The sequence below is a fragment of the Hippichthys cyanospilos genome, chromosome 14 (genome assembly GCF_059441005.1).
Source record: "Hippichthys cyanospilos isolate Australia breed blue-spotted pipefish chromosome 14, RoL_Hcya_1.0, whole genome shotgun sequence".
Taxonomy (NCBI): Eukaryota; Metazoa; Chordata; class Actinopteri; order Syngnathiformes; family Syngnathidae; genus Hippichthys; species Hippichthys cyanospilos.
This window is the reverse complement of record NC_142382.1, coordinates 18396384-18419731: the sequence shown is the minus strand read 5'-3', so window position 1 is coordinate 18419731 and position 23348 is coordinate 18396384. Positions and strand designations below refer to the sequence as shown.

At 38.3% G+C, this 23348-nt stretch overlaps 1 protein-coding gene across 1 annotated transcript in view; it reads left to right on the top strand.

Annotated features, from left to right (window-relative positions):
- The window catches only part of syt14a (synaptotagmin XIVa), a 45878-nt gene that overhangs the window by 21155 nt on the left and 1375 nt on the right, over positions 1-23348 (top strand). The window contains exons 5-9 of the mRNA XM_088433673.1: positions 2204-2475; positions 5393-5842; positions 6474-6663; positions 13340-13396; positions 17985-22008. Of these exons, the coding sequence (XP_088289799.1) occupies positions 2204-2475; positions 5393-5842; positions 6474-6663; positions 13340-13396; positions 17985-18298 (1283 nt within the window). The 3' untranslated portion in view covers positions 18299-22008. The remainder of the gene's footprint in view (positions 1-2203; positions 2476-5392; positions 5843-6473; positions 6664-13339; positions 13397-17984; positions 22009-23348) is intronic.

The following is a 23348-nucleotide window of genomic DNA, read 5'->3' as shown; positions in this document are numbered from 1 at the left end:
TACTAATTAAGTGCCCATATTTCAGTTAAAATTGGATGTGTTCAATCAGAAAGAATATACCGTATTTTCCGGACTATAAGCTGCACCGCTATATAAGCCGCAGCAGCAAAAATTGACCAAAAAAACATCTTTGGCCACGGATAAGCCGCACTGGACTGTAGGCCACAGGTTATAACATCAGATATTTATGCAAAAAGATGGTATAAGAAAGTTTACATTTTTTTTGTATTTATATATTTTTTTTAAATCGTCTACAAACTGCAACATCCTCTCTATAACAGCATTCTGTCTCCCAATGTTTAATTGAAAGATTAATTTAGTGAACATTGCACACACTGCACATAAATAATATATACAATCATAATATTATAAATACAATCTTATATACCGTATACTGTATAACAAACACAAAAATTTATACAAGATCTTTATGCCGTCTTCACTCCGAAGCATCAGGTTTTTCACCAGCTCGATGGCTGGATGACGACGTTTCAAACAACCAGACCGTCCTTCCTTTTGGTCTGCTTTATTTGAACAATGGCCATTGACCATTACCCTCTTTAGGTCGCCGTAAAACTAGAACAATAAAACACGTAATCAGCTAATACATAGCACCTCTCGAGCAAACAAGTTGCACAACGTAAAAATACACATATTTCCAATGTCACGAACAATAAACAAAACAGATGAACAGTGTCATAATTTTGATAACTTGTGTACTTACGGACAATTCTCGTCCAAGGCAAAACAAAATAAGATCAGCAATCCTCGAACATTAACCTGTCGTCTTTGCGGGCTGCAACATTGGATAACTCACGTCTACTGAGAAAAACAATATTTCGAAGTAACCAGAGGAGGGTGCTCTAAGTCTGTGTACAAATCAAAAACAACAAAGGTGGTACTGCACTTCTGAAGGGCAGAATAATCTTATTCAATTCAGACATTTTTTAAAAATATTTTTAATAATATATTTTAAAACTCTTTTTGAGGAAACAGCCATTGGTTCACATCTTTGGAGTTCTATTTCATAGTTGTTCCATAACTGACTCCTTGAGCAGATAGACACATTTGCTTGACCGGTGGGAAAAAAACAGCAGACAAGCCTCACTGGACTATAAGCCGCAGGGCTCAAATCATGAGGAAAAAGTCGCGGCTTATAGTATAGAAAAATACGGTATGTTTATTAGGGAGCAAAACCTGTGTTGCTCACTAAAGTTTGTTTCAATTAAATTTTTTATTTTTTAATTGAGCATTGTAAATGTTTGTTATTTTAACAAATGCCGTGTTATACATCTTGTTTGAAACAGTTAATCTAATGTAGAAAAATGGCAATTTACCCAAAAAGATTTAAAAATTATATGTTTAGTGAAGTGTAATTTCAATACCGTGAGATTTTTGCTCAAGGTTATCGTACTGTCAGAATCTGACATCGGCCCTTGCCTTATTCCCACACTCTTATACTCCGAATCCACACTGTAGTAATGCGTATGTGTATATGAAAAACTGCATTTTTCAGTAGGTTTATGATGTACTGGGTATGATTAAGCATGGCATTCGCGACCGTGATGCTTTCATGCGTGACACCAATTTATAAAACAAGAAAAGACTGTGATGTGTCAATGTCCACGCATTACATGTTCGTGCCACTCTGCTAATTTCAGTCAAGGCACTAGCGACTTTTCTTTTAATCTATTTGTAAAGTGAGATGTTATAGCGTACCATGGTTCTACTTTCTGCAATATGTAGACAAAACCCTTGTTTTCCAACACACTGTAAGCGCCTTAATCATGGCCTTAAACAAGTCCAGGGTTTATTTAATTTTCTCTATCTTTGTTTATGCATCCTGCTGCGTAGTTTGATTTACTGAATGGGCTACGTGATGACTTCCTAACACAGTGTGCCTCCAAAGAAGTATGGAGGCTGACAGAAAGTGGATTGATATCTTTTTACTTATTATATTGATTTTGAGACTTTTCAAATTGATTCTGTATTGTATTAAATGAGATCCCGATTCTTATGTGAATCTTTTTTTTTTTTTTTTGGCACACTCCTAGTGCTAACATTCCAGTCTACAGGTTTTCACACTGTAAATTATCCATACACATTGCGTGGCTCCTGTATGATATATACAATATGTAGTCGATTGTGACACATTTTTTAAGTAATATTTGTCTGGGTCATATTTTCTTCCATACTATAACAGCTAACTGTATCCAGAGGATGAGGCGGACACCCCCTCTTGATGAACTCCAACCACCGCCTTATCAGGATGAAAATGGATCCCCGAGGATGTCTTATACACTGTCAGACTTGGGTGACGCTAAGTGTGATCTCTCACAGACCAGTGGTAGCCCCCACCTTTCCTTTCACAAATGCACTAGCGAGGGAAGTGATTGCCATGAGACAGAGAGTTATCTCAACAAGGGTTATGAGGAGGATGTGCCCAGTGACAGTACGGCTGTCCTCAGTCCAGAGGTAAATAAAAAAAAAAAAGTGCACTTCCACAGAGAGAGACAATGTATGACAAAAAAGTCTTGTCTTTTAATCATTTTGTAAAAATAACAACCTAGAACCTGACTTTCAAGTAACCTATTGAAAAAAAAAATTGAAAGCTAAAATCGTCCCCAATTGTTTATTACACTAGATACAGGGGTGTCAAACCAATTTTCTTCGTGGGCTGTTTTGTAGCTACAATTTGCCTCATTGGGCGGATTTTATGAGGAAACCTAATTCATTATAAGTTGTCTCGTGTTATTACAAAAAATTGATGGCTTAGTTTTGAAATGAGAATTCAAGGAGTTAAGAAGTTTTTGAAATATTAAATGATTGTAACAAAACAAAAATATTGCAAAACCTATACATTCATATACATATGGTATATTATATATATATATATATATATATATATATATATATATATATATATATATATATATATATATATATATATATATATATATATATATATATATGGTATTCATATACATATACAGGAGAAATTAAAATGTTGAAGCTGAATCTGCAAGAGTCATGAAAATTTTCATGACTTGCTTTCACGGCCCACATAAAAAGATGTGGCGGGCCAGATTTGGCCCATTGGCCTTGAGTTTGACACCTATGCACTGGAATAAATTTCCTCAACTGAAGAAATAGTGATCAGTTTGTTCACACAACAGCGTTAGATTTGACCAAGACAAAGGTTTTGTCGCCTATTGAGTGAAATGTGATAATCAAGCAAATAATTTACTTCAACTACAAAAATAAGTTGCATAACATCAGTTAATTAATTAATGCTTCAATAACATGAATATTTCATGTCTTGTATTGCTTCCACAAGTTTGGAGGATAGCCTCAATTCAGTACAGCAATGATTCATTCAATGTATTCATAAATTCATCAAAACAGCAAATAAAGCAGTCCATGCCTTATCAATACAGTGATCCCCCCTACTTCGCGGTTAATGGGGGCTGACAACCCCAGGCGAAGTCTGAAACCCGCGAAGTAGGGTATCAGTTCCTAGATTTCTATGTACGCCCCAATATAGCCGCAGTAACCATAAATAATCGTTTTTGGTTTTTTGTATTTTTTGCCAATTTTATTTCCTTTCTCCTATTATTTAACATTACATTATCCTTATTAACATTATTGTATATTTATTAAATAACTAATATTACTTAGTTTGTTGAGAATTTGTTCTCAGGACTGGTTATCTGCACCAAGAGTACACAAGTCATCACGTTGAACTTCACATTTTTTTTGGCTCATGTATGGTGTATCATGTAGTATCTGTTGAATAATAAATCAACAACAATTTTAAAGTCAGTCAACTAACATATAAACACTTAATCTATGAATTTACTGTGTTTTTAGCTGACATTAGCGGGTTAGCAACAACTAACAACTACTATGAAGTGCAACCTCTACACAAACGAACACATAAACAGAATAAACACTCATCGCTTACTAAACATAGGCAGTAGCATACGTTATCAACATAAATGATAAACTATAAATATGAGCTTACGTTGTCATTCACTATGTCACCGTAATGAGCCGAATGACGCACAGGGAACGTAAAACAAGAAACGGAAATGCAACGCGACGCGACAAATTAAAAGCATGCATTTCAAAATAAGATAAAAAAAACGTCACGGACTCTAACGCTTGAAGAATTCTTAACATAGTTATTAACTAATATTACTTAGTCATTTGATTAATACAGTACTGTATAATGTACTTCTTTGCTTTTTTCAATTTTTGTACATTTTTGCACATTTTTTTAATGATTTTTTATTTTGAAATAGTTTTTATTCTTCCTGGAAAAAAAACGCAAAGTAATGAGACCGCAATATCTGAGACCGCGAAGTAGGAGGGATCACTGTATTCCTTAAATTGATTCTGCCATGTTTGCTCTTTCGTTCCTACCCTAGACATACACACTCAGTCATGTTTATGTCTGGTGGCTGGGCTGGTCAGTCCTGGAGCTCCTTGATCTTCTTCGACTTGAAAAACTTTGACATAGACATGGTAATACATACTGTATGTGATGGAGTGCCATCCTGCTGCAAAATTTGACAGCTTTTATGGTTCGGAGTATAAGATGTGGCTAATATTTTTTGATATTTTACTTTGTAAATAGTGCTTTCCATAATGGTACAATCTCATAATCCCGTCCTGGGTGCACCTACAAATGATGAAATTTTCACCACAATAAGTTACTAGTTTGTGAATCCTGGATACACGAAAATGACTGAACCATGCCGCCCCATTAGTGCTGATTTCTGGGCACTGATTTAACCACAGAAACTAATTTGAGACTAATTTGTGTGAACTCTACATAATGAAGTGACCAGTCCTGGTGGACATCTGCCACAATGGAAAAGAGCAGTTGTCGTACGATCTGCCAGATCTAGGGATGTCAAAAATGTCTCTAGTCTCTTAGGATCTTTTTCTTATTCTTTGTACTTGATGCAATCAATGTGTCAGCCACCTCATCAATGGATTTGGTCTTTAGTTTCTAGATAATAAAAGATTTGAACTCAGAGTGATGTTGAGACATGTTGTGAGAGGTTACGCTGCAGTCAGTACAAAGTTCTGGTGTGCTGAGGTTCTTTTTATACACAGCTACCATTTGACTAATCAATTATTCATCACAGATGAGGATTTAGTTGAGGAGTGGTACATATGACAAGGCGGCATGACTTTTGTAATAGAGTTAAACAGATTCAGTACACCATACTAAGCTGTGAATATTAGAATGTTTTTCAGCAGTTTCATTTGGCGACAAAACTTTATTTCAAAAGCTGTAGGGGTTGAAATGAGCCAATTTTCATTTTTAAGAAAATAAAAATAAATATATAAAAAAATCAACACCATATTGCTGTCCTTTTAGGAGATGTCAGCAGGCGGTTCAGCAGCACAGCTCCCGAAATGCTACGGACCAGATCAGATTGCAAAATACGGCACTCTTGATGTCGTGTTTGACTATGATTCAGAAGAGCAGCAGCTGGCGGTGACCATCATGGCGATAACAGACCTCCCCATTCTAAAACACACTGGGAATATCTCCTGGCAGGTCCACCTGGTTCTGCTGCCCACAAAAAAGCAGCGGGCAAAGACGGGTATTCAAAGAGGCCCGTGCCCTCTCTTCACAGAGACCTTTCTCTTTTGCCATATGGAGTCTGAGATGGTCAGCAACTATGCCATCAGATTTCGACTTTACAGTATGCGGCGAATGAAGAAAGAAAAGGTGCTTGGTGAAAATGTGTTTTATCTCACCAAACTCAACCTTCAGGGGAAAATGTCGGTGCCGATCATCCTAGACCCATGTTGCACGTACCCAGTAAGTATGATCAAAAGAAATGCTGTTTGTCACCCTCTTAACGTTAGACACAATTTTTCTTCAGGGTTACCAGTTGAAAAATTATTGGAAATTTATTGGAAAATTTGTGAAACATTGGTTTGTCCGATGGGAAATAATATAAAATTTTATTTTGATTTTTATGATTTTCCTGATCCCAGAAACATTCCATTCTGTCTCTAGTCTTTGCTTATTTTGAAACCACAAAAATTGCGTTTTGTGTTCATAAGATTTTCAAGAAGCTTTGAAATCCTCAAACAATGAAGCGGACTCATTTACAAGTAATGGCATTAGGAAGCCTTAATAAACACAGTACAGTTGGTCTTTGCAGTAACAAATATACATCTTGAATCCTCTTCCTCCTCCTTAAATTGAGCAAACGTTGGGCTTTGGCTCTCAACGTACTGCCCACCTTTGTGTTTTAACACTCCAAGTGGCGATTTTAGAGGCCTAGAATAGATTCACACAAAGTTTGTTTGTCCATGTTGCATCCTTTTAGAGGTCTAGATTCACACAAAGTTTGTTTGTCCATATTGCAACCTTTGAAAATAGAGAATACTTGTAATTTGCAAGCATTTATATCAGTGATTAAATAATTCTCTAAAACCTGCAGGGTGGTGATTCCCAAATCAGTCTCTCAGATATGACGTGCAGTGAAAGCGCCTCATCTTTCCCATCAGTCAGTCAAACCTCCACACCAGAAATTCTAGTGGGCCTGGTGTACAACGCCACAACAGGACATCTCTCTGTCGAGGTCATCAAAGGCATTCATTTCAAGAACCTGGCCACCAATAAGCCACCCAGTAAGTATTGACAAATACTGTATATATTTGTTTGTTGGTTAAAGATCTGATATGGGTTAATAAAAAACTGACATTATTCTAAAGATCAATCTACAATTGTGTACAAATGTAAAAATCTTAAACATACAGAAACAGCGTTTCCAATGGAAGCCATCTATCTATCCTTTTGTAATTGAAACAGTGTCTTTGTCATTGCTATGGATACCCAATTTAGTCTTATTTGTGATTCTATCCCTGATCCCTGATATTGTTTTGTTGTTTTTAATTGTTTACAGAGCTTGTACAACTTTAATGACTGCATTACTTCACTTGCGGGTTAAATAATTCCAGCCATTAAAAAAAAAGTTTGATAACTTAGAAAGCTTCTCAGTGGACTAGCCAGATGTGAAGATGTGATCCATCCGAAGTTCTTAAAGGCTTTGGATGTTGTGAGTGGGATGTGCTAGTTGACATTCCTATGCTACATTGCATGGATTTGGGGACAGTTTCTCTGGATTGGCAGACCGGGATGGTGGTCATCATTTTGACAAGTAGAAGCTGAGCGGTGTTAGAAGCGGAGAAGTGAACCCAAGTGCACACAGAGACAGAAAGGAGTGATGAGAAACTGATTTATTTAATGCCAACTGGAGGCACACAGGTTACAGCGGCTGGCTGGAATATGGAGGAGGAGACAAAAGACATCAAAACAGTCGAGCCAAGGCAGATAGTCCAATCGAGGGCAGGCAGAAGCGTGATCAGACAGGCAAAGCAAGTCTTTTTATCGAGGTAGTAAATGTTGGGATAATCAGGGGAAGGACATGCATGCAAAGCAAGACGACAGGTAAATGGGACAGCAGGCAGAATATGAGAGAAAGCGAGAACACTTGGCATGTGGAGCAAGACAGTCTGGTAAGGACTGGCAGGAAGAGTACGCTTTAATTCTGGGTAGGTAATTGTCATTTGGAGTTAATTAGGACTGATTGAAAGGAATGTGGTCAAACAGGACTTCGAGGGAGAATGAGCTGCCTGGACGGACACGCTGTGATGGAGGGGATCAAATACCTCAGCCTCCCTGGAAAAGTCCTTGTGGAGTTTCTGGACTTTTCCAGGGTCCATCGGGTAGTTCCAGGGGCAGCGTGTTCTGGCTGTTGAACAGTGGAGAAGCTCAAACACACTTTCCAGGGTTTTCTGAGGTGCATGGGATTTTGCCCAACAAGCTACATTCCACCTTCTGTACGCACGGAAGCACCAACGTCTGCTCCTACCCAATCTTGACTGCAAAGCATGCGCTTCCTTCGCCCACCACCAACATAACCATGTGGAAGCATGACATGAAAGTGGTAGTAAAACAGTTTGAAGTTGTTTGGTAAATGGTAAATGGACTTTCACTTATATGGCACTTTTCTACCTTAGGTACTCAACGCGCTTTACACTAACTAGCCATTTACCTACTGATGACGCAACATCAGGGGCAACTGGGGGTTCAGTGTCTTGCTCAAGGACACTTAGACATGGTCTTGATGGTTGGAGGATCGAACCCACGGCCTTTCGGCTGGGAGACGACCACTCTACCATCAAGCAATGCCGCCCCCATGGCTTTGACTGATGTTGGAGCACATGTTTGGTTTTGTTTGGAGATGTGTATGTATTAAAATAAAAGGTAAAAAAAATTAAACATAAAAACATTTCCAGTATCCATATTAGACCTTTATTGCGATACTTTGCCAAAGTATTACGGTGGGCCCCCAGTTTACGAGATTAATCCGTTCAGCGGTTGGGATCGTAATGAGAATTCACCGTATGGCGGGCAATCCAAACCTATGTTAAATAGTAAATGCGTGTAAAATCCCAGGTAAATACGTAAAAATTGTACATACATATTAAAAATTGATTTCAAAATAATATAATGAGTGCTACTCATATAAAATATGCATATCTACAATTAAATAAGACCATAAATAAAAAATATAGTAAGGATTTATTTACCTTTGAGTGCTGTGAGAGCTTGTTATGGCCATATTCCATTGTGAGGGTAGCCGAGCCTAGCTTTGCCTTCTTTGTATTTCTTGATTAATTCCAGGTTCATTTCCAAATAAATCATCTTCTTACTTATCTCTTTAACATCACTAGCAATCTTTGAACCCATTGGCTGACCAATTCAAGTTTGAATTAAGCACTAAAATAGCTTCATAAATTGATAAATACCTTTTGGTAAACACTCACAAGCGAACAAAGCTTTAAAGTTCTGCCATTTTGGAAACCTTGACGTAGACCAATAGCAGACCAGGATCTTAGTAGTTCCATAACACCGACCAATGGCAGATCAGTGTCTTAGGGAGTCATGACGCCGACCAATAGTAGACCAGTATTTCAGTGATGTAAACGGTGACGCATGTATAGCTGTATGAGCGCGGAGCGACTTGCAGAGTCACCCGCGTACACTGACCGCCATGTTTGAGAAAGTGTTTTTGTCGTAACACGAAAAAAATGGTGCAAAGCGGGGACAAAAAAAACGTCACGGTCAACATGGTAAGGTGAAAAAAACGCAACCTAGGGATGTCTTAAACCAGGAGTCTACTGTTTTTGGTAATGGATTAAATCCAAAATCAGTTTTTTGGGATCTTTTTCACAAAACAAGTCAAATTTTGTGTTGTGCCATATTAAACAACAAGTGTCCATTACGAAGATGACATGAAGTCAGGAGATACCATCGGATGAGGTCCTCCTCATAGGCAGGCCTGGTCAGCTTTCAGTTAGTTCATTGCCATCTAGCCCCCTCTCCAAGCTGAGAGAAAGTGGGAGGATCAAAAATGAAGGAAGCAATGGTCATCACTAGTTGAAGCAGTTGGGATCTGTCCTCCAAATCTGTCCTCATTCAGCAACGGGTTGAGTGCCTTTTCTATGTTGAAGATGTTAACCTACCTCAGGTGACAACGTTTAATTTCTCAGTATTTTATTCACAAGTGAGAGAATAATGAAGTGGGAAAACAACAGGCAGATTGATCCAACAGCTAAATTGTTGTCATGGAGCACCTGGATTTACCATTTTATTTATGTTCCCACGTTCTTCTATGGGCATGAGGGGTGGATTGTGACCTAAAGGACAAGACCAGGGTTACAAGTAGTTGGAATCAGTTTTGTCTGCATGGTATTCAGGCTCCCCCTCGAGATAGGTTTGGAAGATCATTCGTCAGGAAGGTTCTCAGAGTGGATGTGCTGCTGCTCTACATCAAGAAGAGCCAGAGATGTGTTTCTTGCATCTGTCTTAATGCCTCCTCACCACCTCCCTGGTGAGCTGTTTTGGGCATGACGTACTAGGAAAGATTCAGGAAACAGTCAAATGTTTTTCAGTAGGTGCAATGTAGTTTTTATCCCGGTATGGAACACTGCGCCATCACTATACACTCAGAACCTTGCATGGAATCTGCCCAACAAATCCAGATGTACATTATGGATTTGGAAAAGACATTAGGTTTTGTTGGTTTGATATTGGTTAGTGCAGATAACATCATAGAACTGTCACTTTCAATCTTTGCTGGCCCCTTTAGCAGCTAAGTTCAAAGCAGTCTCTATGTGAATAAGCCGCTTGAATTTTTTAATCATGACTCTATCGCAAAAAAGATGACATTCTCCAGGTCGGGAAGACACTGCTCAAGGTGTGTGCTTAAATATAAATGACAGTTTGATGGAGTATGACATTAAAAGAGGAATCTATGCCGTGCCATAGTAACGGCTATGTCGGACTCCTGTGGTGATATGATAGCTCTGTAGTGATTCTGTGTTCTGACCTTCATACATGGTCACAAACTTTGGATTGTGGCTAGAGGGACAAGATCAAGAATCCAAGCAACTGAATTTGCTTCCTTTGTAAAATTGATCAACACTCTTGGGGGTAAGTGTAGCACTCTGTCATACAAAATGGACACAACATTGAGAGGAGTGCTGACTGAAGTACTGCAGGCATTCATGTTGGGTGCCTTTCAGGTGCCACTTTAGGGAGGACTTCTGAGCAAGTCCAACTGGTAGAATACATTGGGCCACAGACCTGTCTCAACCCAGTGGTAGCTAGTGTAATGTGGCCAGACAAGTAAGTCTGGCCCTTCCTTCTTGTAGTAGCTGGATAATGGATGGATACACGGATGGATTATAAAAAGTTATTTAACCTATAATCTGGTTTTATTAAAGTAATTGGGGTACCATATTTCTCCGTGTACAAGTCAATTTTTTTTCCTCATTTTCAACCCCATATTGTGGGTGTCGACTTATTTATACACGCATAACTCAAAACAGACCATTGTTTTCCACATATTTGTGTCTAAATATTACTAATTAGAATGCAAAATAAGTACAGTGGACCCCCGGTTTATGACCTCCCTTCCTTATGTATTTTTCACCTTACGACATGGCCCACGGCGTTTTTTCTTTTGTCCCCTCTTTACGCCATTTCTTTCGCCTTACGACACATCCAACATGGCAGTCAGTGTGATCGACACATTCAACATGACGGTGGGTGTGCTCTCATACGTCTATACCCGCGTCACCACCTTCGTCACTACAATGCTTCTCTGCTATTGGTCGGCGTCACGAATGGTCTACTATTTCGTCGGCGTCACGGGGTCATGGAGAGGCTGGTCTGCTATTGGTCGGTACATGAGGTCACAAAGATGACTGCCCAAGACTTGATCTCGTTTGAGAGTGCTTTCATTATGGTATTTATTGTGCATTGCAGTGCTTAATTCAAACTTTAATGCTTAGCCACGGGTCCCAAGGTTGCTAGTGATGTTAAAGAGAAAAGCAAGAAGATGGATTATGTGGAAACGAAGCTGGAGATAATTAAGAAAAACAAAGAAGTCAAAGCTAGCCTAGCCTAGGCTACCTGCATGAGGGAATATGGCCATAACAAGCTCATCACGTCGATCAAAGGGAGATAAATCCTTTGTATATGTTTTTAATTTATGAGGTTATTTAATCGTATACATGTATATGTATGATATATATACGTAGCACTTAGTATACTATTTTGATACCAATTTTTAATATGTATATACAATTTTGATGTTTTTACCTGGGATTGTACACGCATGAGTCAAAGGTCAAAGGTTTCTTTATTTATAACTTACGGTAAATTTTCTTTGCCAGCAGAAACTCGGCAGGCCAGATAAAAACACTCAAACAATACATCAGACAATACAATACTTAAAATGCCAGTCGTTAAGAGCCATAAAACATATTTTCCCAGATCCAAAGGTTCAATGTAGCCCAGTACTCCTTCGTCTCTTTGCCACTCTGTTAAGATTGTGAATGGCTGCTGGTCCTGATCTTCGGGAGCATAAAGCGAAAGCCGGAGGGAAGGAGCAGGAAGGAGCTGGAACTCGCTACGCAAAGGGTGTGAGCTGTCCATCATTATGGTGCGGGTTTTACGCTCCAGCTGGGCCTCTGTTATGGGGAGTTGGGGCTCTCCAATTAGCCTTCCAACCCACTTGACTACCCTTCCTAGTGCTAATTAACATAGGTTTGGATTGCCTGCCATAATTTCGAAATTCCATTTACAAGTCTTATTTATTTTTTTATATAGTCCTCTGATTCGATACAGAATACATCCGTTTTAGCGGGTTTGCACTTTCAAATGGACTTTCGTCAAGTACCACCTTATTGCCTCTTTGTTGTCAACAACGAGGCTGCGTAGATAATTTTTTTGGCGGACTATGATAGATTATGAAAGGGAAAGACGGCTTGAGTTTTCTCCTTCAGCCTTTGGACGTGTGCTTGAACAAGCCAACATGGATGTCAGCAGGTGGGGGGGAGAAACAGCTGAGGGCAACCTTCCACAGTCGTCACGTGGGTAAAGAATGTCCTAAGTAAGATGATCAGCAAATTATCTCCAAAGACCTCCAATTCAAACAAATTGGACGGGTCTAAATATAACTACAAGAGTAATGTTTGAGGATGTTTGCACAATGTTTGCACAAATGACTAGCAGGAAGGAGAGGAAGTCCGGGATTTAAATAGGAGAAGCTATTTGATGTGTCAGATCGTGATGATGACTTTGAGGGCTTTTAGATAAAATCACATTCAACTGTGTCAAAAAATAAAATATTGAAACTTCAAATCTTGTTATTTTTGCAACATTAGTTTCAGCGTTTGCATCTACACACGCGAACATTGCCTCACACTTGTCTCATTTCCGCCCCACCCCCTAACCCAATATCTGCAACAGTATGTTATTCGATATACAATGGAGGAATAAATCTAAAAGTACCGTAATTTCGTAATTTTAATAACACACACCATGTGTTTTAATTGGACATCCATGATCGATGCAAACACTAAAGTCAAGCATAGACTTATAATGGCATTTTTGTAAAATTCATCCAATTTGAAGTAAAAAAGGGGGTGGTCGACTTGTAAGCGGAGTTGACTTGTACTCAGAGAAATCAAGTATATTTCCATCCAGATTTGTTTCATTTCTTTGCTGACCTTCACTGTCAATGTTAAGACGTTTAAACTAAAACTAAACTAACTAAACTTCAAACTAAAACATCTTCTCTTATTAACCTGGTGTCATGTTTTTTCATATTTTACCCTGTTTTTCTTCCCTTGCATCGTTTGTCTTTGCCTAAAATTTTGCCATCTTCTACCATTTATTTGACACTTTGGTTCGCTGTTTTTCTTACTGCTGCCCAACCCTTGTTGTCAGATGGGCTGTTCTGTTGTCTAAAACACTTGATTGGTGGGCAGGTTTATATTATCCGAGGTGAGTGTATACCCCTGCTTCAACTTCCACACATTTTAATGCTTTCATGCACCTTCATGGATGTAGAATATTAAATAAATTATTGATTTGATAACTCAAGTTACATAAGTTTTAATTTTTTTTTTTAAATCTACCTATAATTGACTCTTTACGCACTCATCCATGAAGAAAAGCTAATTTTATACCTCAGTGCTTCCTTGCATGTAGCCACATCCACCAATCTTATAGGTATCGCTCCTGTGTGTCCTCAACATGTCTAAAATCCTTGAGTAGTTTTGTTTTAGACATTTCACTTTAGTTCCATCCAGTTTAGTTGATGATTGTCTTAACTGTGAACTTTGGCATGGCTTGGCTGTATTTGTATTATTTTTCAGTTATGTGTTGAGCACACAAAATTTAAGACCCTAGGGAAAAGGCTTTTTTTTTTTGTCATGTGAAGAGTAATTGCAGTAGAATAAGAATGTTTTTTCTCTTTTTTTAGTTTCAAACGCTTTGATGCACTTGGTTATTTTTTTCTGTTTTAGACTAAACTGTAACCCGTATAAACACTGTAGTAAATTATTAACATTTGTTGAAAGTTGATTTACATTTTTTTCTTTTGTTAATGTTAAAAAAGATACAGGTTTAGGTTTACCTATACAATTCACTCCACACAAGTCACTGTGTGGAGTTGGGGTGGGGTGGGGGGGTGGGGGGGATGCTGGATACAAGCGGCAGAAATGAGTTTCCCTTGCAGGGTGTCCTGGCTCTCCCTTAGAGATAGGGTGAGAAGCTCGGTTATCCGGGAGGGGCTCAGCGTCGAGCCGCTGCTCCTCCGCGTTGAGAGGAGCTAGCTGAGGTGGTTCCGGGCATCTGGTTAGGATGCCCCCCCGGACGCCTCCCCAATGAGGCGTTTCGGGCATGTCCCACTGGAAGGAGGCCCCGGGGACGACCCAGGGCACGCTGTAGGGACTATGTCTCTCGGCTGGCCTGGGATCGCCTGGGGATCCTTCCAAAAGAGCTGGATGAAGTGGCCAGCGCGACCCGACCCCGAAAGACAGCGGTAGAAGATGGATGGGATGGATGGAAGATGTAGAGTATTAATATTAATGTTTTTCACCCTGCTCATTAATCATAAATAAATATGGTTCACTGTGTCACAAATGAGAGGCATTGGCATTGTACTGATTATTGAAAAGCAGTTTTGGAAAATTGTGTAGTCCTTTTAAATGTAGGAAATAGCCGCATATAGAGAAAATATCTTCGTGCAAAATCTTTATATGTGACTTGATTGACTTTGTGTGCATTACAAAAGGGGGAGCAGTCTGGTGAATGATGCACTGCAATTTCCAAGCTCCTTTTTTGACATTTTCAAACAGTAGCAGCCAGGCACATCAAGTTAATCATCAGTTGCAGCCCCTCTCATTGAGCAACAATACCTTGCATCGTCAGTACTGACCACTTAAGGCATCTACAGCTCTTCAGAGCCCATTCAGCATCAGTCAAAGAAGAAATCAAGGCTATTTTTTTTCGCACAGTGCTTTTATGTCAAAGAGAGCAACTGAATGTATCTTTCAAGGCTGTTGAACGAGGCACTGGAAGGCAGCTGGCACTCGACGCAGTCTGAAAGCCTTGAGCTATTCATTCCGTTGACTCCCTCCTAAACAAGGAATGCTATACACATATTATTGTGAAGTTGAATATGAGGGGAGAGCCATTGTGATTGTGCTTTACTTTCGTTCCTGCTTCATTTGCTTTCATTCAAATATGAAAAGTCCTCACACCCCTAGTTGAAAAACACCATATTTTTTGATACAAAAATTGAGACCAAGATAAATAATCACCATTTGAAAATGAGAATCATCTTTATTTTTTATATGGTTCTCACTTTGACCCTTTTTATTTTTGGGTTAGATCACTGCTTCTCAATTATATTTTGCCAAGACCCCCATTAGAAAGAGAAATCTTTTCGCAGCCCCCCACTCGATGCGCTGACTATCAATAAGATTATTATCTTTAAAAATTGTATCAGTAAACCTAAACCTGTATCTTTTTTAACATTAACAAAATGAAAAAGCAATAGAAATCAACTTTCAACAATTGTTAATTTTTGTTTACATCGTTTATACAAGTTACAGCTTAATCTAAAACAGAAAAAAAAACAAGTGCATCAAAGTGCCCAAAACTACAAATAAATAAATAAATAAATAAATAAAACAAGATGGAAATTCTTATTTTATTACAATTACACTTCACATGACAAAAACAAAGCCTTTTCACTGGGGTCACCCCATGATTTGAGAAGCACTGGATTAATCTTAAACTCAAGTGACCGTCAGTGAACATTTATATTTTGAAATTAAACTCAAAAACTGCTGAAGAGATTTTCAATAAAACTCAGAAAAATATAACGCAGAAATATTCAGCACCAACCAAGTGTTATTTTTTGGATTTGTCTGATTTCTAATTCCAAGATGGCTGTTTAGGCCTAAGGGCCTCTTGTTCAAAGTTGTATAAGGTCTTAGTGCACTTGCCTCTAAAAACAAATTAGTACAATTTAAACTCTCCACAGTAAAAATCAAATACAAAAAATGATTTATACCCATAAAAACAAGAAAAAAATGACAATAATAAAATATTTACAGGATAGAGTTTGTCAAAATACTGCAGAGCAGCACTGCTGCAGAGCATTGTAAATTTCTTACATTGATTTCTTATATAATAAATTAGAATTTCAAGTGTAAGCTCTGATTGTTATCATGTTTTGTCAGCTAAAGGCTTCACTCTAATTAGACTTACAGGCACCGCTAATATAACCGCAACTCTCCTTGAAACCACAGCCAAAAGGGCGGGCAGGGAAGGGATAACAGTACAGTTACTATACAAGGTTTAATAATTTATGAATTAAGTAAATATGTGTACTACAGTAATAATTGACTTAAATATATAAAGTATAAAGACTTTTCACATTTAAAAAAAATCAGGTACCCATATACAGTACACGTGCATTCAAATTCCGTCTTGGGTGACACTACTTTGCGGTTTTTCACTTATCGTAGTTGGGTTTTGGTCCCCATTAAATGTGAAAAATGAGACATTACTGTATTACCAAATGTAGAACTGTCTCACTATTTTAAAATGATGAATCGGGGTAGATTTTAAACAAATTACACAGATGAGAAAGTGTTGTTTTAGTCATTTTTGTGGATATGAGTTTGCAGAGTTGAATCAAATGTAACTCCTACCTAGGTTTTTTTTTTTTTTGATGAGTGCTTGCAGAAATCCTGCAGCTATTAATATAAGGAGGTATAAGCTTGACAGAAGCATACCCTTTTTTTTGTAAAAACAAAGAACAAGGGGTCAAAGACAGATTCCTGAGGCACATCTATAATCTATTGCAGAAATCTTTGACATTTGTTTAAACAAAAATGCCAGGTGCTATTAGATAAATAAGACTAAATTATCCTCGCAAGTGTTTTAGAATAAAAGGCTGGAAACAGGACAGTAGTTGGAAAAAACCAATGTGTCACTATTTGTTTGTTTTTTTGACATGGTGCGTGTAATGCCACTTGAAATTGAGTTTTTTTTTTTTTATTGAAAAACTGATGAAAATATCAGCAATAGAGAACAAACAAGTGTAGACTGAGTATTCTTGTCCACACTATTAAACAGTGTCATTGTTTTCTTATTGGATTCAATAAAAAAAAGGCAGCTCTGGTGGCAGGAAGTGCACTTTTATAACATTTATAACTTTAGTACAGGAAAAGCAAAAAATAAATAAATCTTGTAACTTGACCCTTCTCAAGTTGATGGCAAGATCATTTTTATGATGTTTCATGAATGTTTTTTGAAGACCAGAGCATAATTTTAGTTCACCAATAGCAAAATACTTCGTGGGACTGCCACCACCATTGTCATAGTTTTATCAGTAATCATTTCACTTGTCAGAAAGAGATCCTCATGCTCAACCTACATTAGCAGGCATGTTGGTTGCTTTTTGTAGCCCATCTCATCATTAAATATATGTTCAAATTTGACAGTTGCATAGCAACAAGTCCAAAGAAAGATGAGGTCTTGTCTTTCCTATGATGAACATTTTGAGTTAGAGCAGATTAAAAAAAAAAAAAACAACAACATTCTATCAGCTACAGTAGTGATTCTAGACATAAACTGCTGTAACATTACAGGGAGCACATGTTTCGTGGAAATATTGTGTCTTACTTCTAATGCATAGGATTTCATTCAGGTAATTGAGAGACATAATGATTTTGCACAAATGGACAAATTTCTTCACGTTATTTAGCATTCAATTATTGTTTGTACATATATTTGTATATATATATATATATATATATATATATATATATTTGTATATATATATATATATATATATATATATATATATATATATATATATATATATATATATATATATATATATATATATATATATATATATAGTACATACACACACATACATACATACATACATACATACATACATACATACATACATACATACATAGTGTGAATGTGTGCGTGTGTGTAAACAAATGTCTGCCTCTCCTCATTGTGCATTTCTTTCTTTCTTTGTTCTTTCTTTGTTCAGACACATACGTTAAGCTTACCTTACTGAACTCCATGGGCCACGAGATGTCCAAGTGTAAAACATCTATCTGTCGAGGCCAACCAAACCCAACCTACAAAGAGACGTTTGTCTTCCAGGTTGCCCTTTTTCAGCTATCAGATGTGACGCTCATCCTCTCCGTCTACAACAAACGAAGTATGAAACGCAAAGAGATGATTGGCTGGATCTCTCTTGGCCTCAACAGCTCTGGGGAGGAAGAGCTCACCCACTGGACTCAGATGAAAGAGTCAAGAGGACAGCAGGTTTGCCGCTGGCACAGTCTGTTAGAGTCCTAACTGCGCAGAATATGACCATTGACACGAGCTGGGATTAATTGCAGGCTGGAATCATATAAATATAATCACTTGTGGTCTGATAAAGATAAAAGACCCACAGTGGAACCTCCAACACTGAACAAATACACTCCACCATGTTGACGTCACGATTTGTTTTCCAAACAATATTCTTTGTCATATTTTAAGATGGACAGTACATGTAATAGCCATCACCCATCCATTATATTAACTGCTTATTCTCACTCGCTTTGTGTTCATGTTGAAGCCTATCCCAGCTGTGTACAGGCAGTTGGTAGGGTACATTTTGAAAGGGTTGCCACCCAATTGCAAGACACGCAAACACAAACCTAGCGTGGAAGAAACACACACAAGCATGGACAAGGGTATGCAAACTCCACATAGGAAGTCCAAAGCCGGAAGCGTGAAAAGTTTCAGCTTTCACAAGACCAAGCAAACTCACAAAATTCTTGCACACACATTTTTGTCACCGACGCTGTTATTTACTTAGTAGACTAGTTGCAAAACGTCTTATGCCCAACACCCGTGCAAAAACTTGAAAAGGGTTCCGCTGCTAGGATAATGTGGCTATTTGTTTAGTCTGCAGGGGTGTTACAGGGGCGATGTAGAGTCCGTACGAGAGCGTTCCTCGTATTATGATGTCATCAAGTGAGATGCAAATCCTTTTCTCTGATTGGGTGGGGCTGATGATGAGAGCGCGGCAACAAGCAGGAATTTTCAGAGATGGGTCAAGGAAAGAAAACAACATTTTGGATGTGTTTGGAGTGAGTTCTTATCAACAAGGTTAGAAGCTCCAAAAGTTTAATTAATATTCTATGGCCATTTTAACAAATTTAATGACAGATTCATGTATTCAGCATTAGTAAATCAAATGTGTTTAAAATACTCAAAAAAAGAATGTACGCCAAACCCATGTATTTGAAATAATTGGGATTCTCTGGGTACTCTGGTTTACTCCCACATTCCCAAAAAACATGCATGATAGGAATATTGGACAATCCAACTTGCCCTTGTGATTGTGAGTGAATGGTTGTTTGTCTTGCAATTGTCTGGCATCCAGGTCAGGGTGTACCCCAACTGCTGCCCGAAGACAACTGGGATAGGCCCCAGCAGGCCTGCAGTTCTAGTGAGGGTATGAGTCATCTTCGTTTTGGATTTTTCATTGTAGTTCATTTTTATTTCATTTTTACATTTTTTTTTTAAGCTCAGCAAACTTTTTTTTAAAGCTTAGCAAGTTTTTATTAGTTTTTTCATTAGTTTATGAGATGTAGTTTCAGTTTTTCAAATATTTCAATTTTGTTTCATTAAAAAAAAATACAATTATTAAGTTAAATACAACGTGAAATGAATGCTCAAACTTGTAATTAGCTACAACCAAAGCTGTCAGAAGGCTGTGTTTGCAAATTCAGCTTGCCATAGCCTTCCAAATTGAAACTACTCTATATTCATGTTTAATTTAAACAAACTGACACTCCAAAGTATTTTTTCTTCACTTTTTTTCTTTTTTTCTTTGAAGAGATGGGGTTCAAATAAATCAACTGAATTGTGGACAGTAACTTTAGAGGTTCCACTGTGTTGTGCAAGTTCTTTGCTGTTAATGTTCAAATATATCCATCCAACCATCAACCCATTTTCTATACCTGCTTATCCTCACTTGTGTCGCAGGCCTGCTGGTGCCTATCCCAACTGACTATGGGCAGTTGGTGGGGGACATCCTGAACTGGTTGCCAGTCAGTCGCAGCGCACAAAAAGACAAACAACCGCACCCAATCACACCTAAGGAAAATCTAGCGCATTCATTTCACCTGCCATGCATGTTTTGGGAATGTGGGCGGTAGTGAGGACAAAACCCACAAGGGCTCAGGGAGAACATGCAAACTCCACACAGGAAGTCCAAAGGAAGGTGGATTTGAACTCGGGTCCTTGAAGTGTGATGCGGACGTGCTAACAACTGTGCCACTGAGCCGCTAAAGAGTGGTTAGCACGTCTGCTTAGCCGTTCTGTGATTCCTGGTTTGCTTCCAGCCCATGTGCGTGTTCTCACGGCACTCTGATGTCCTCTCATAATTAAAAAAAAAAAAAAAAAACATGCATGGTGGATGTTTCGGACACTCTAAATTGTCCTTAACAGTGTTTTTTTAATGTGAATGGTTGCTTGTCTCTGTGTGCCCTGTGATTTGCTGGCATTCAGGATGTGCCCCCACCCACTGCACAAAGAGAGCTGTGACCCTTGTGAGGACAAGTGGTCAAGAAAATAAATTAATGGCTGGATGGGACAAATATAAAGCCAACACTGCCAACCCGTTCAACTTTATTTGTTTTTTTAGTTGTTTTTGTCATACATGACGAAAACAACTGTGTAAGAAAGTAAAATAGCGAGGGATGGCACAAGAAAGGTCTCAAAGACATAAAAAGACTGACCATATTTTTATTGAAGAAATTCATCATCATGAGGTTAAATTACACTTGTCTGGTAATGTGCATATGTGCATATGCAACAGACACATCACCACATAGTACTTATGTCATAGTTACTGGAGATGTTTTTTTTTTTTTTAATCTTTCTAGGTTTTGATTGACATGTTGAATATTTAGCACAAATGACTTTTCTTCAGCATCCATTCTTAATGATTCCAACTGTGGTGCTATGCGGCTGCTATGCGGCTGCTTTGCAACTCAAGAAAAATTCCTTGCCTTACGGCTCAGTCCTCGATTTTTCTGTTCATCAACTATCAACTAGTTTACTGCATGATTGTCGGCAGATTACAGGACTCCGCTTTCAAACTGTAGGTAATGTGAAGAAAATTCAACCCCCCCCCCAAAAAAAAAGAAAAAAAACAAATCCAATAAAAATAATGGATTGATCACTTTCTCACTTCATGTACAGACAGCGAGAGAGTACACAGTAATCTTTACAGTTCCTGTGCTTGATGAAAGCTTGCTTTGCTATTGTGTTTACATAGGATGTGTGAGTGCGTGCATGTGTGTTGTGGAACGTGTTGAGTGTAGTGAGAGAGGACCAGTTAAAATTGTAGTTTTGGGTGTTTCCTTCTTTCTTTTTTCAATCACCACTATTGAGAAAATAACCCACTTCTTGTTTGCTGTGTCCTTTCTGTGAACTAAATGTTTTATATCTATTTTTGTATCTATTATAATGGGGAAGAAAATGTATTTCAGTTATTCATGAATCTTTTACTAACTCACTGTCTTATGCAGTGCTGCTCAAATGTTGATATAATTTATTTGTTTTATTATTTTTTTTGTGTGTACTAGTTCCATTTTTGCATAGATTTTCTGAGGTTTTTCTGTCCTGTGTTTGAAGGATGCCCGTCTTGCGATTTAGGCTCTGTGCTGATTCTCTTTCCAGACCGAAGCACACTTAGTGAAGTCGTCAAGTTTATTTGTGTAGCCCTAAATTTCCTCAGTCTCAAAGGGCTTCACAGGTTAAAATAGAAATCATACAAACATAAAAAATATACACAACGGCATACCCTGAACAAAGTGCCCAGAAGAGGAAGGACAAAGTCGAAAACCCCATCTTGGGAAACTAAGACACTTTCAGAAGGGACCACAAGTGTATGGAGCCCCTTTTCAGGCTCAACAGGCTGCACCGATGCTGATTTCTAAAAATACCTCGTGCCATATAAAGCAGCAAGTGTCCAGTGCAAAGATGCCTCGAAGGCAGGCGATCAGGTAAGAGCCTCCTCACAGTGGGTTCATCATAAGAAAACCCGCATCGATCCATTTGCGCAGGTCTGCAGGACAGCATTGAATTCGTCTCGCCATCTAGGAAGGAGAAGAAGGAAGCTACAGTCAAACAGACCTTTTAACTAAATGCTTGAGTGTAGAAATGTGTTTTCAGTTGGGATTTAAAGATTTCTAGTGAGGTGGCTGCGTGAGCTAGCATTGGTAGGGCATTCCAGAGCACTGGCGCGCCAATGGAAAAAGCCTGGGATCCAGCAGACTTCTTTTCACACCACGGGGGTCAGTGTTTTGTCACTGAAGTTGTCAGGACGAAACATACGATGATAATAAGGCGATGATATAGTAAGGAGCTAAGCCGTGTAAAGTTTTATAAGTAATTAACAACACCTTAAAATGTCATCTCAGGTGTACTGAAAGTCATTGCAGATTAGCAGTATCAGGGTAATTTGATCGGACTTTCTCATTGTCAAGGTTCACTGCTGCATTTTGTACTAACGGCACGCTTCTGATGCAAGACATGGAAAGCCCAGAATGCAATACGTTACAGTAGTCGAGACGGGATGTAACAAATGCATGAATTGATGTTTCAGCATCGCTAGGAGACAAAATAAGGCAAATCTTGGTGACATGGCGAAGATGAATTAATTCAGTCATCGTAGTGCTCTTAACAAGCATTTGAAAAGTGAGAGTTGAGTCGAAAATCATGCTGTGGTTTTTGCCGAGCCAATTTGGAAAAAAGTATGATTATCCAGATTCAAAGTGGTATTCCTAACCAAGTGCAGATGCAGAGCAGGGCTAATACCTGACACATCTCTGTTTTACTGGTGTTGAGAAGCAAGAAATTGGAAGACATCCAGAATGTAATCTCGGAAAGGCAGACCTCCTGTTTACAGCACTTACGCGGATTTGTTATTTCTAAAGGCATATAGTTGGGTATCGTATAGTTGGTTATCATCAACCTTGCAATGAAAGCTAATATCATATTTGCGTATAATCTCACCAAACAGGAGCATGTAGATGTTAAATAGTAAAGGACCAAGTACTGACTTAGCACAGATCATTGTAACACAACCACAGTGTGTGAAAACGACTTGGCACAGAACTTGATGTAATTATTTAAACCCTAAACTGAAATATGTAAATAAAAAAAATAAAAAAAAGCTTTACATTTTGGATTCTTCAAAGTTGTCATCCCATCCTGGTAACAGCTTTTTATTTATTAATAGTTTAAGATTCAGATTTGTGTGGATGATGCTTTATGATTTGGAATGACTTTCAGTTTATAGCTGTGCATTATCATGAGCAATTAGCTTGAATGTTTTGACTAC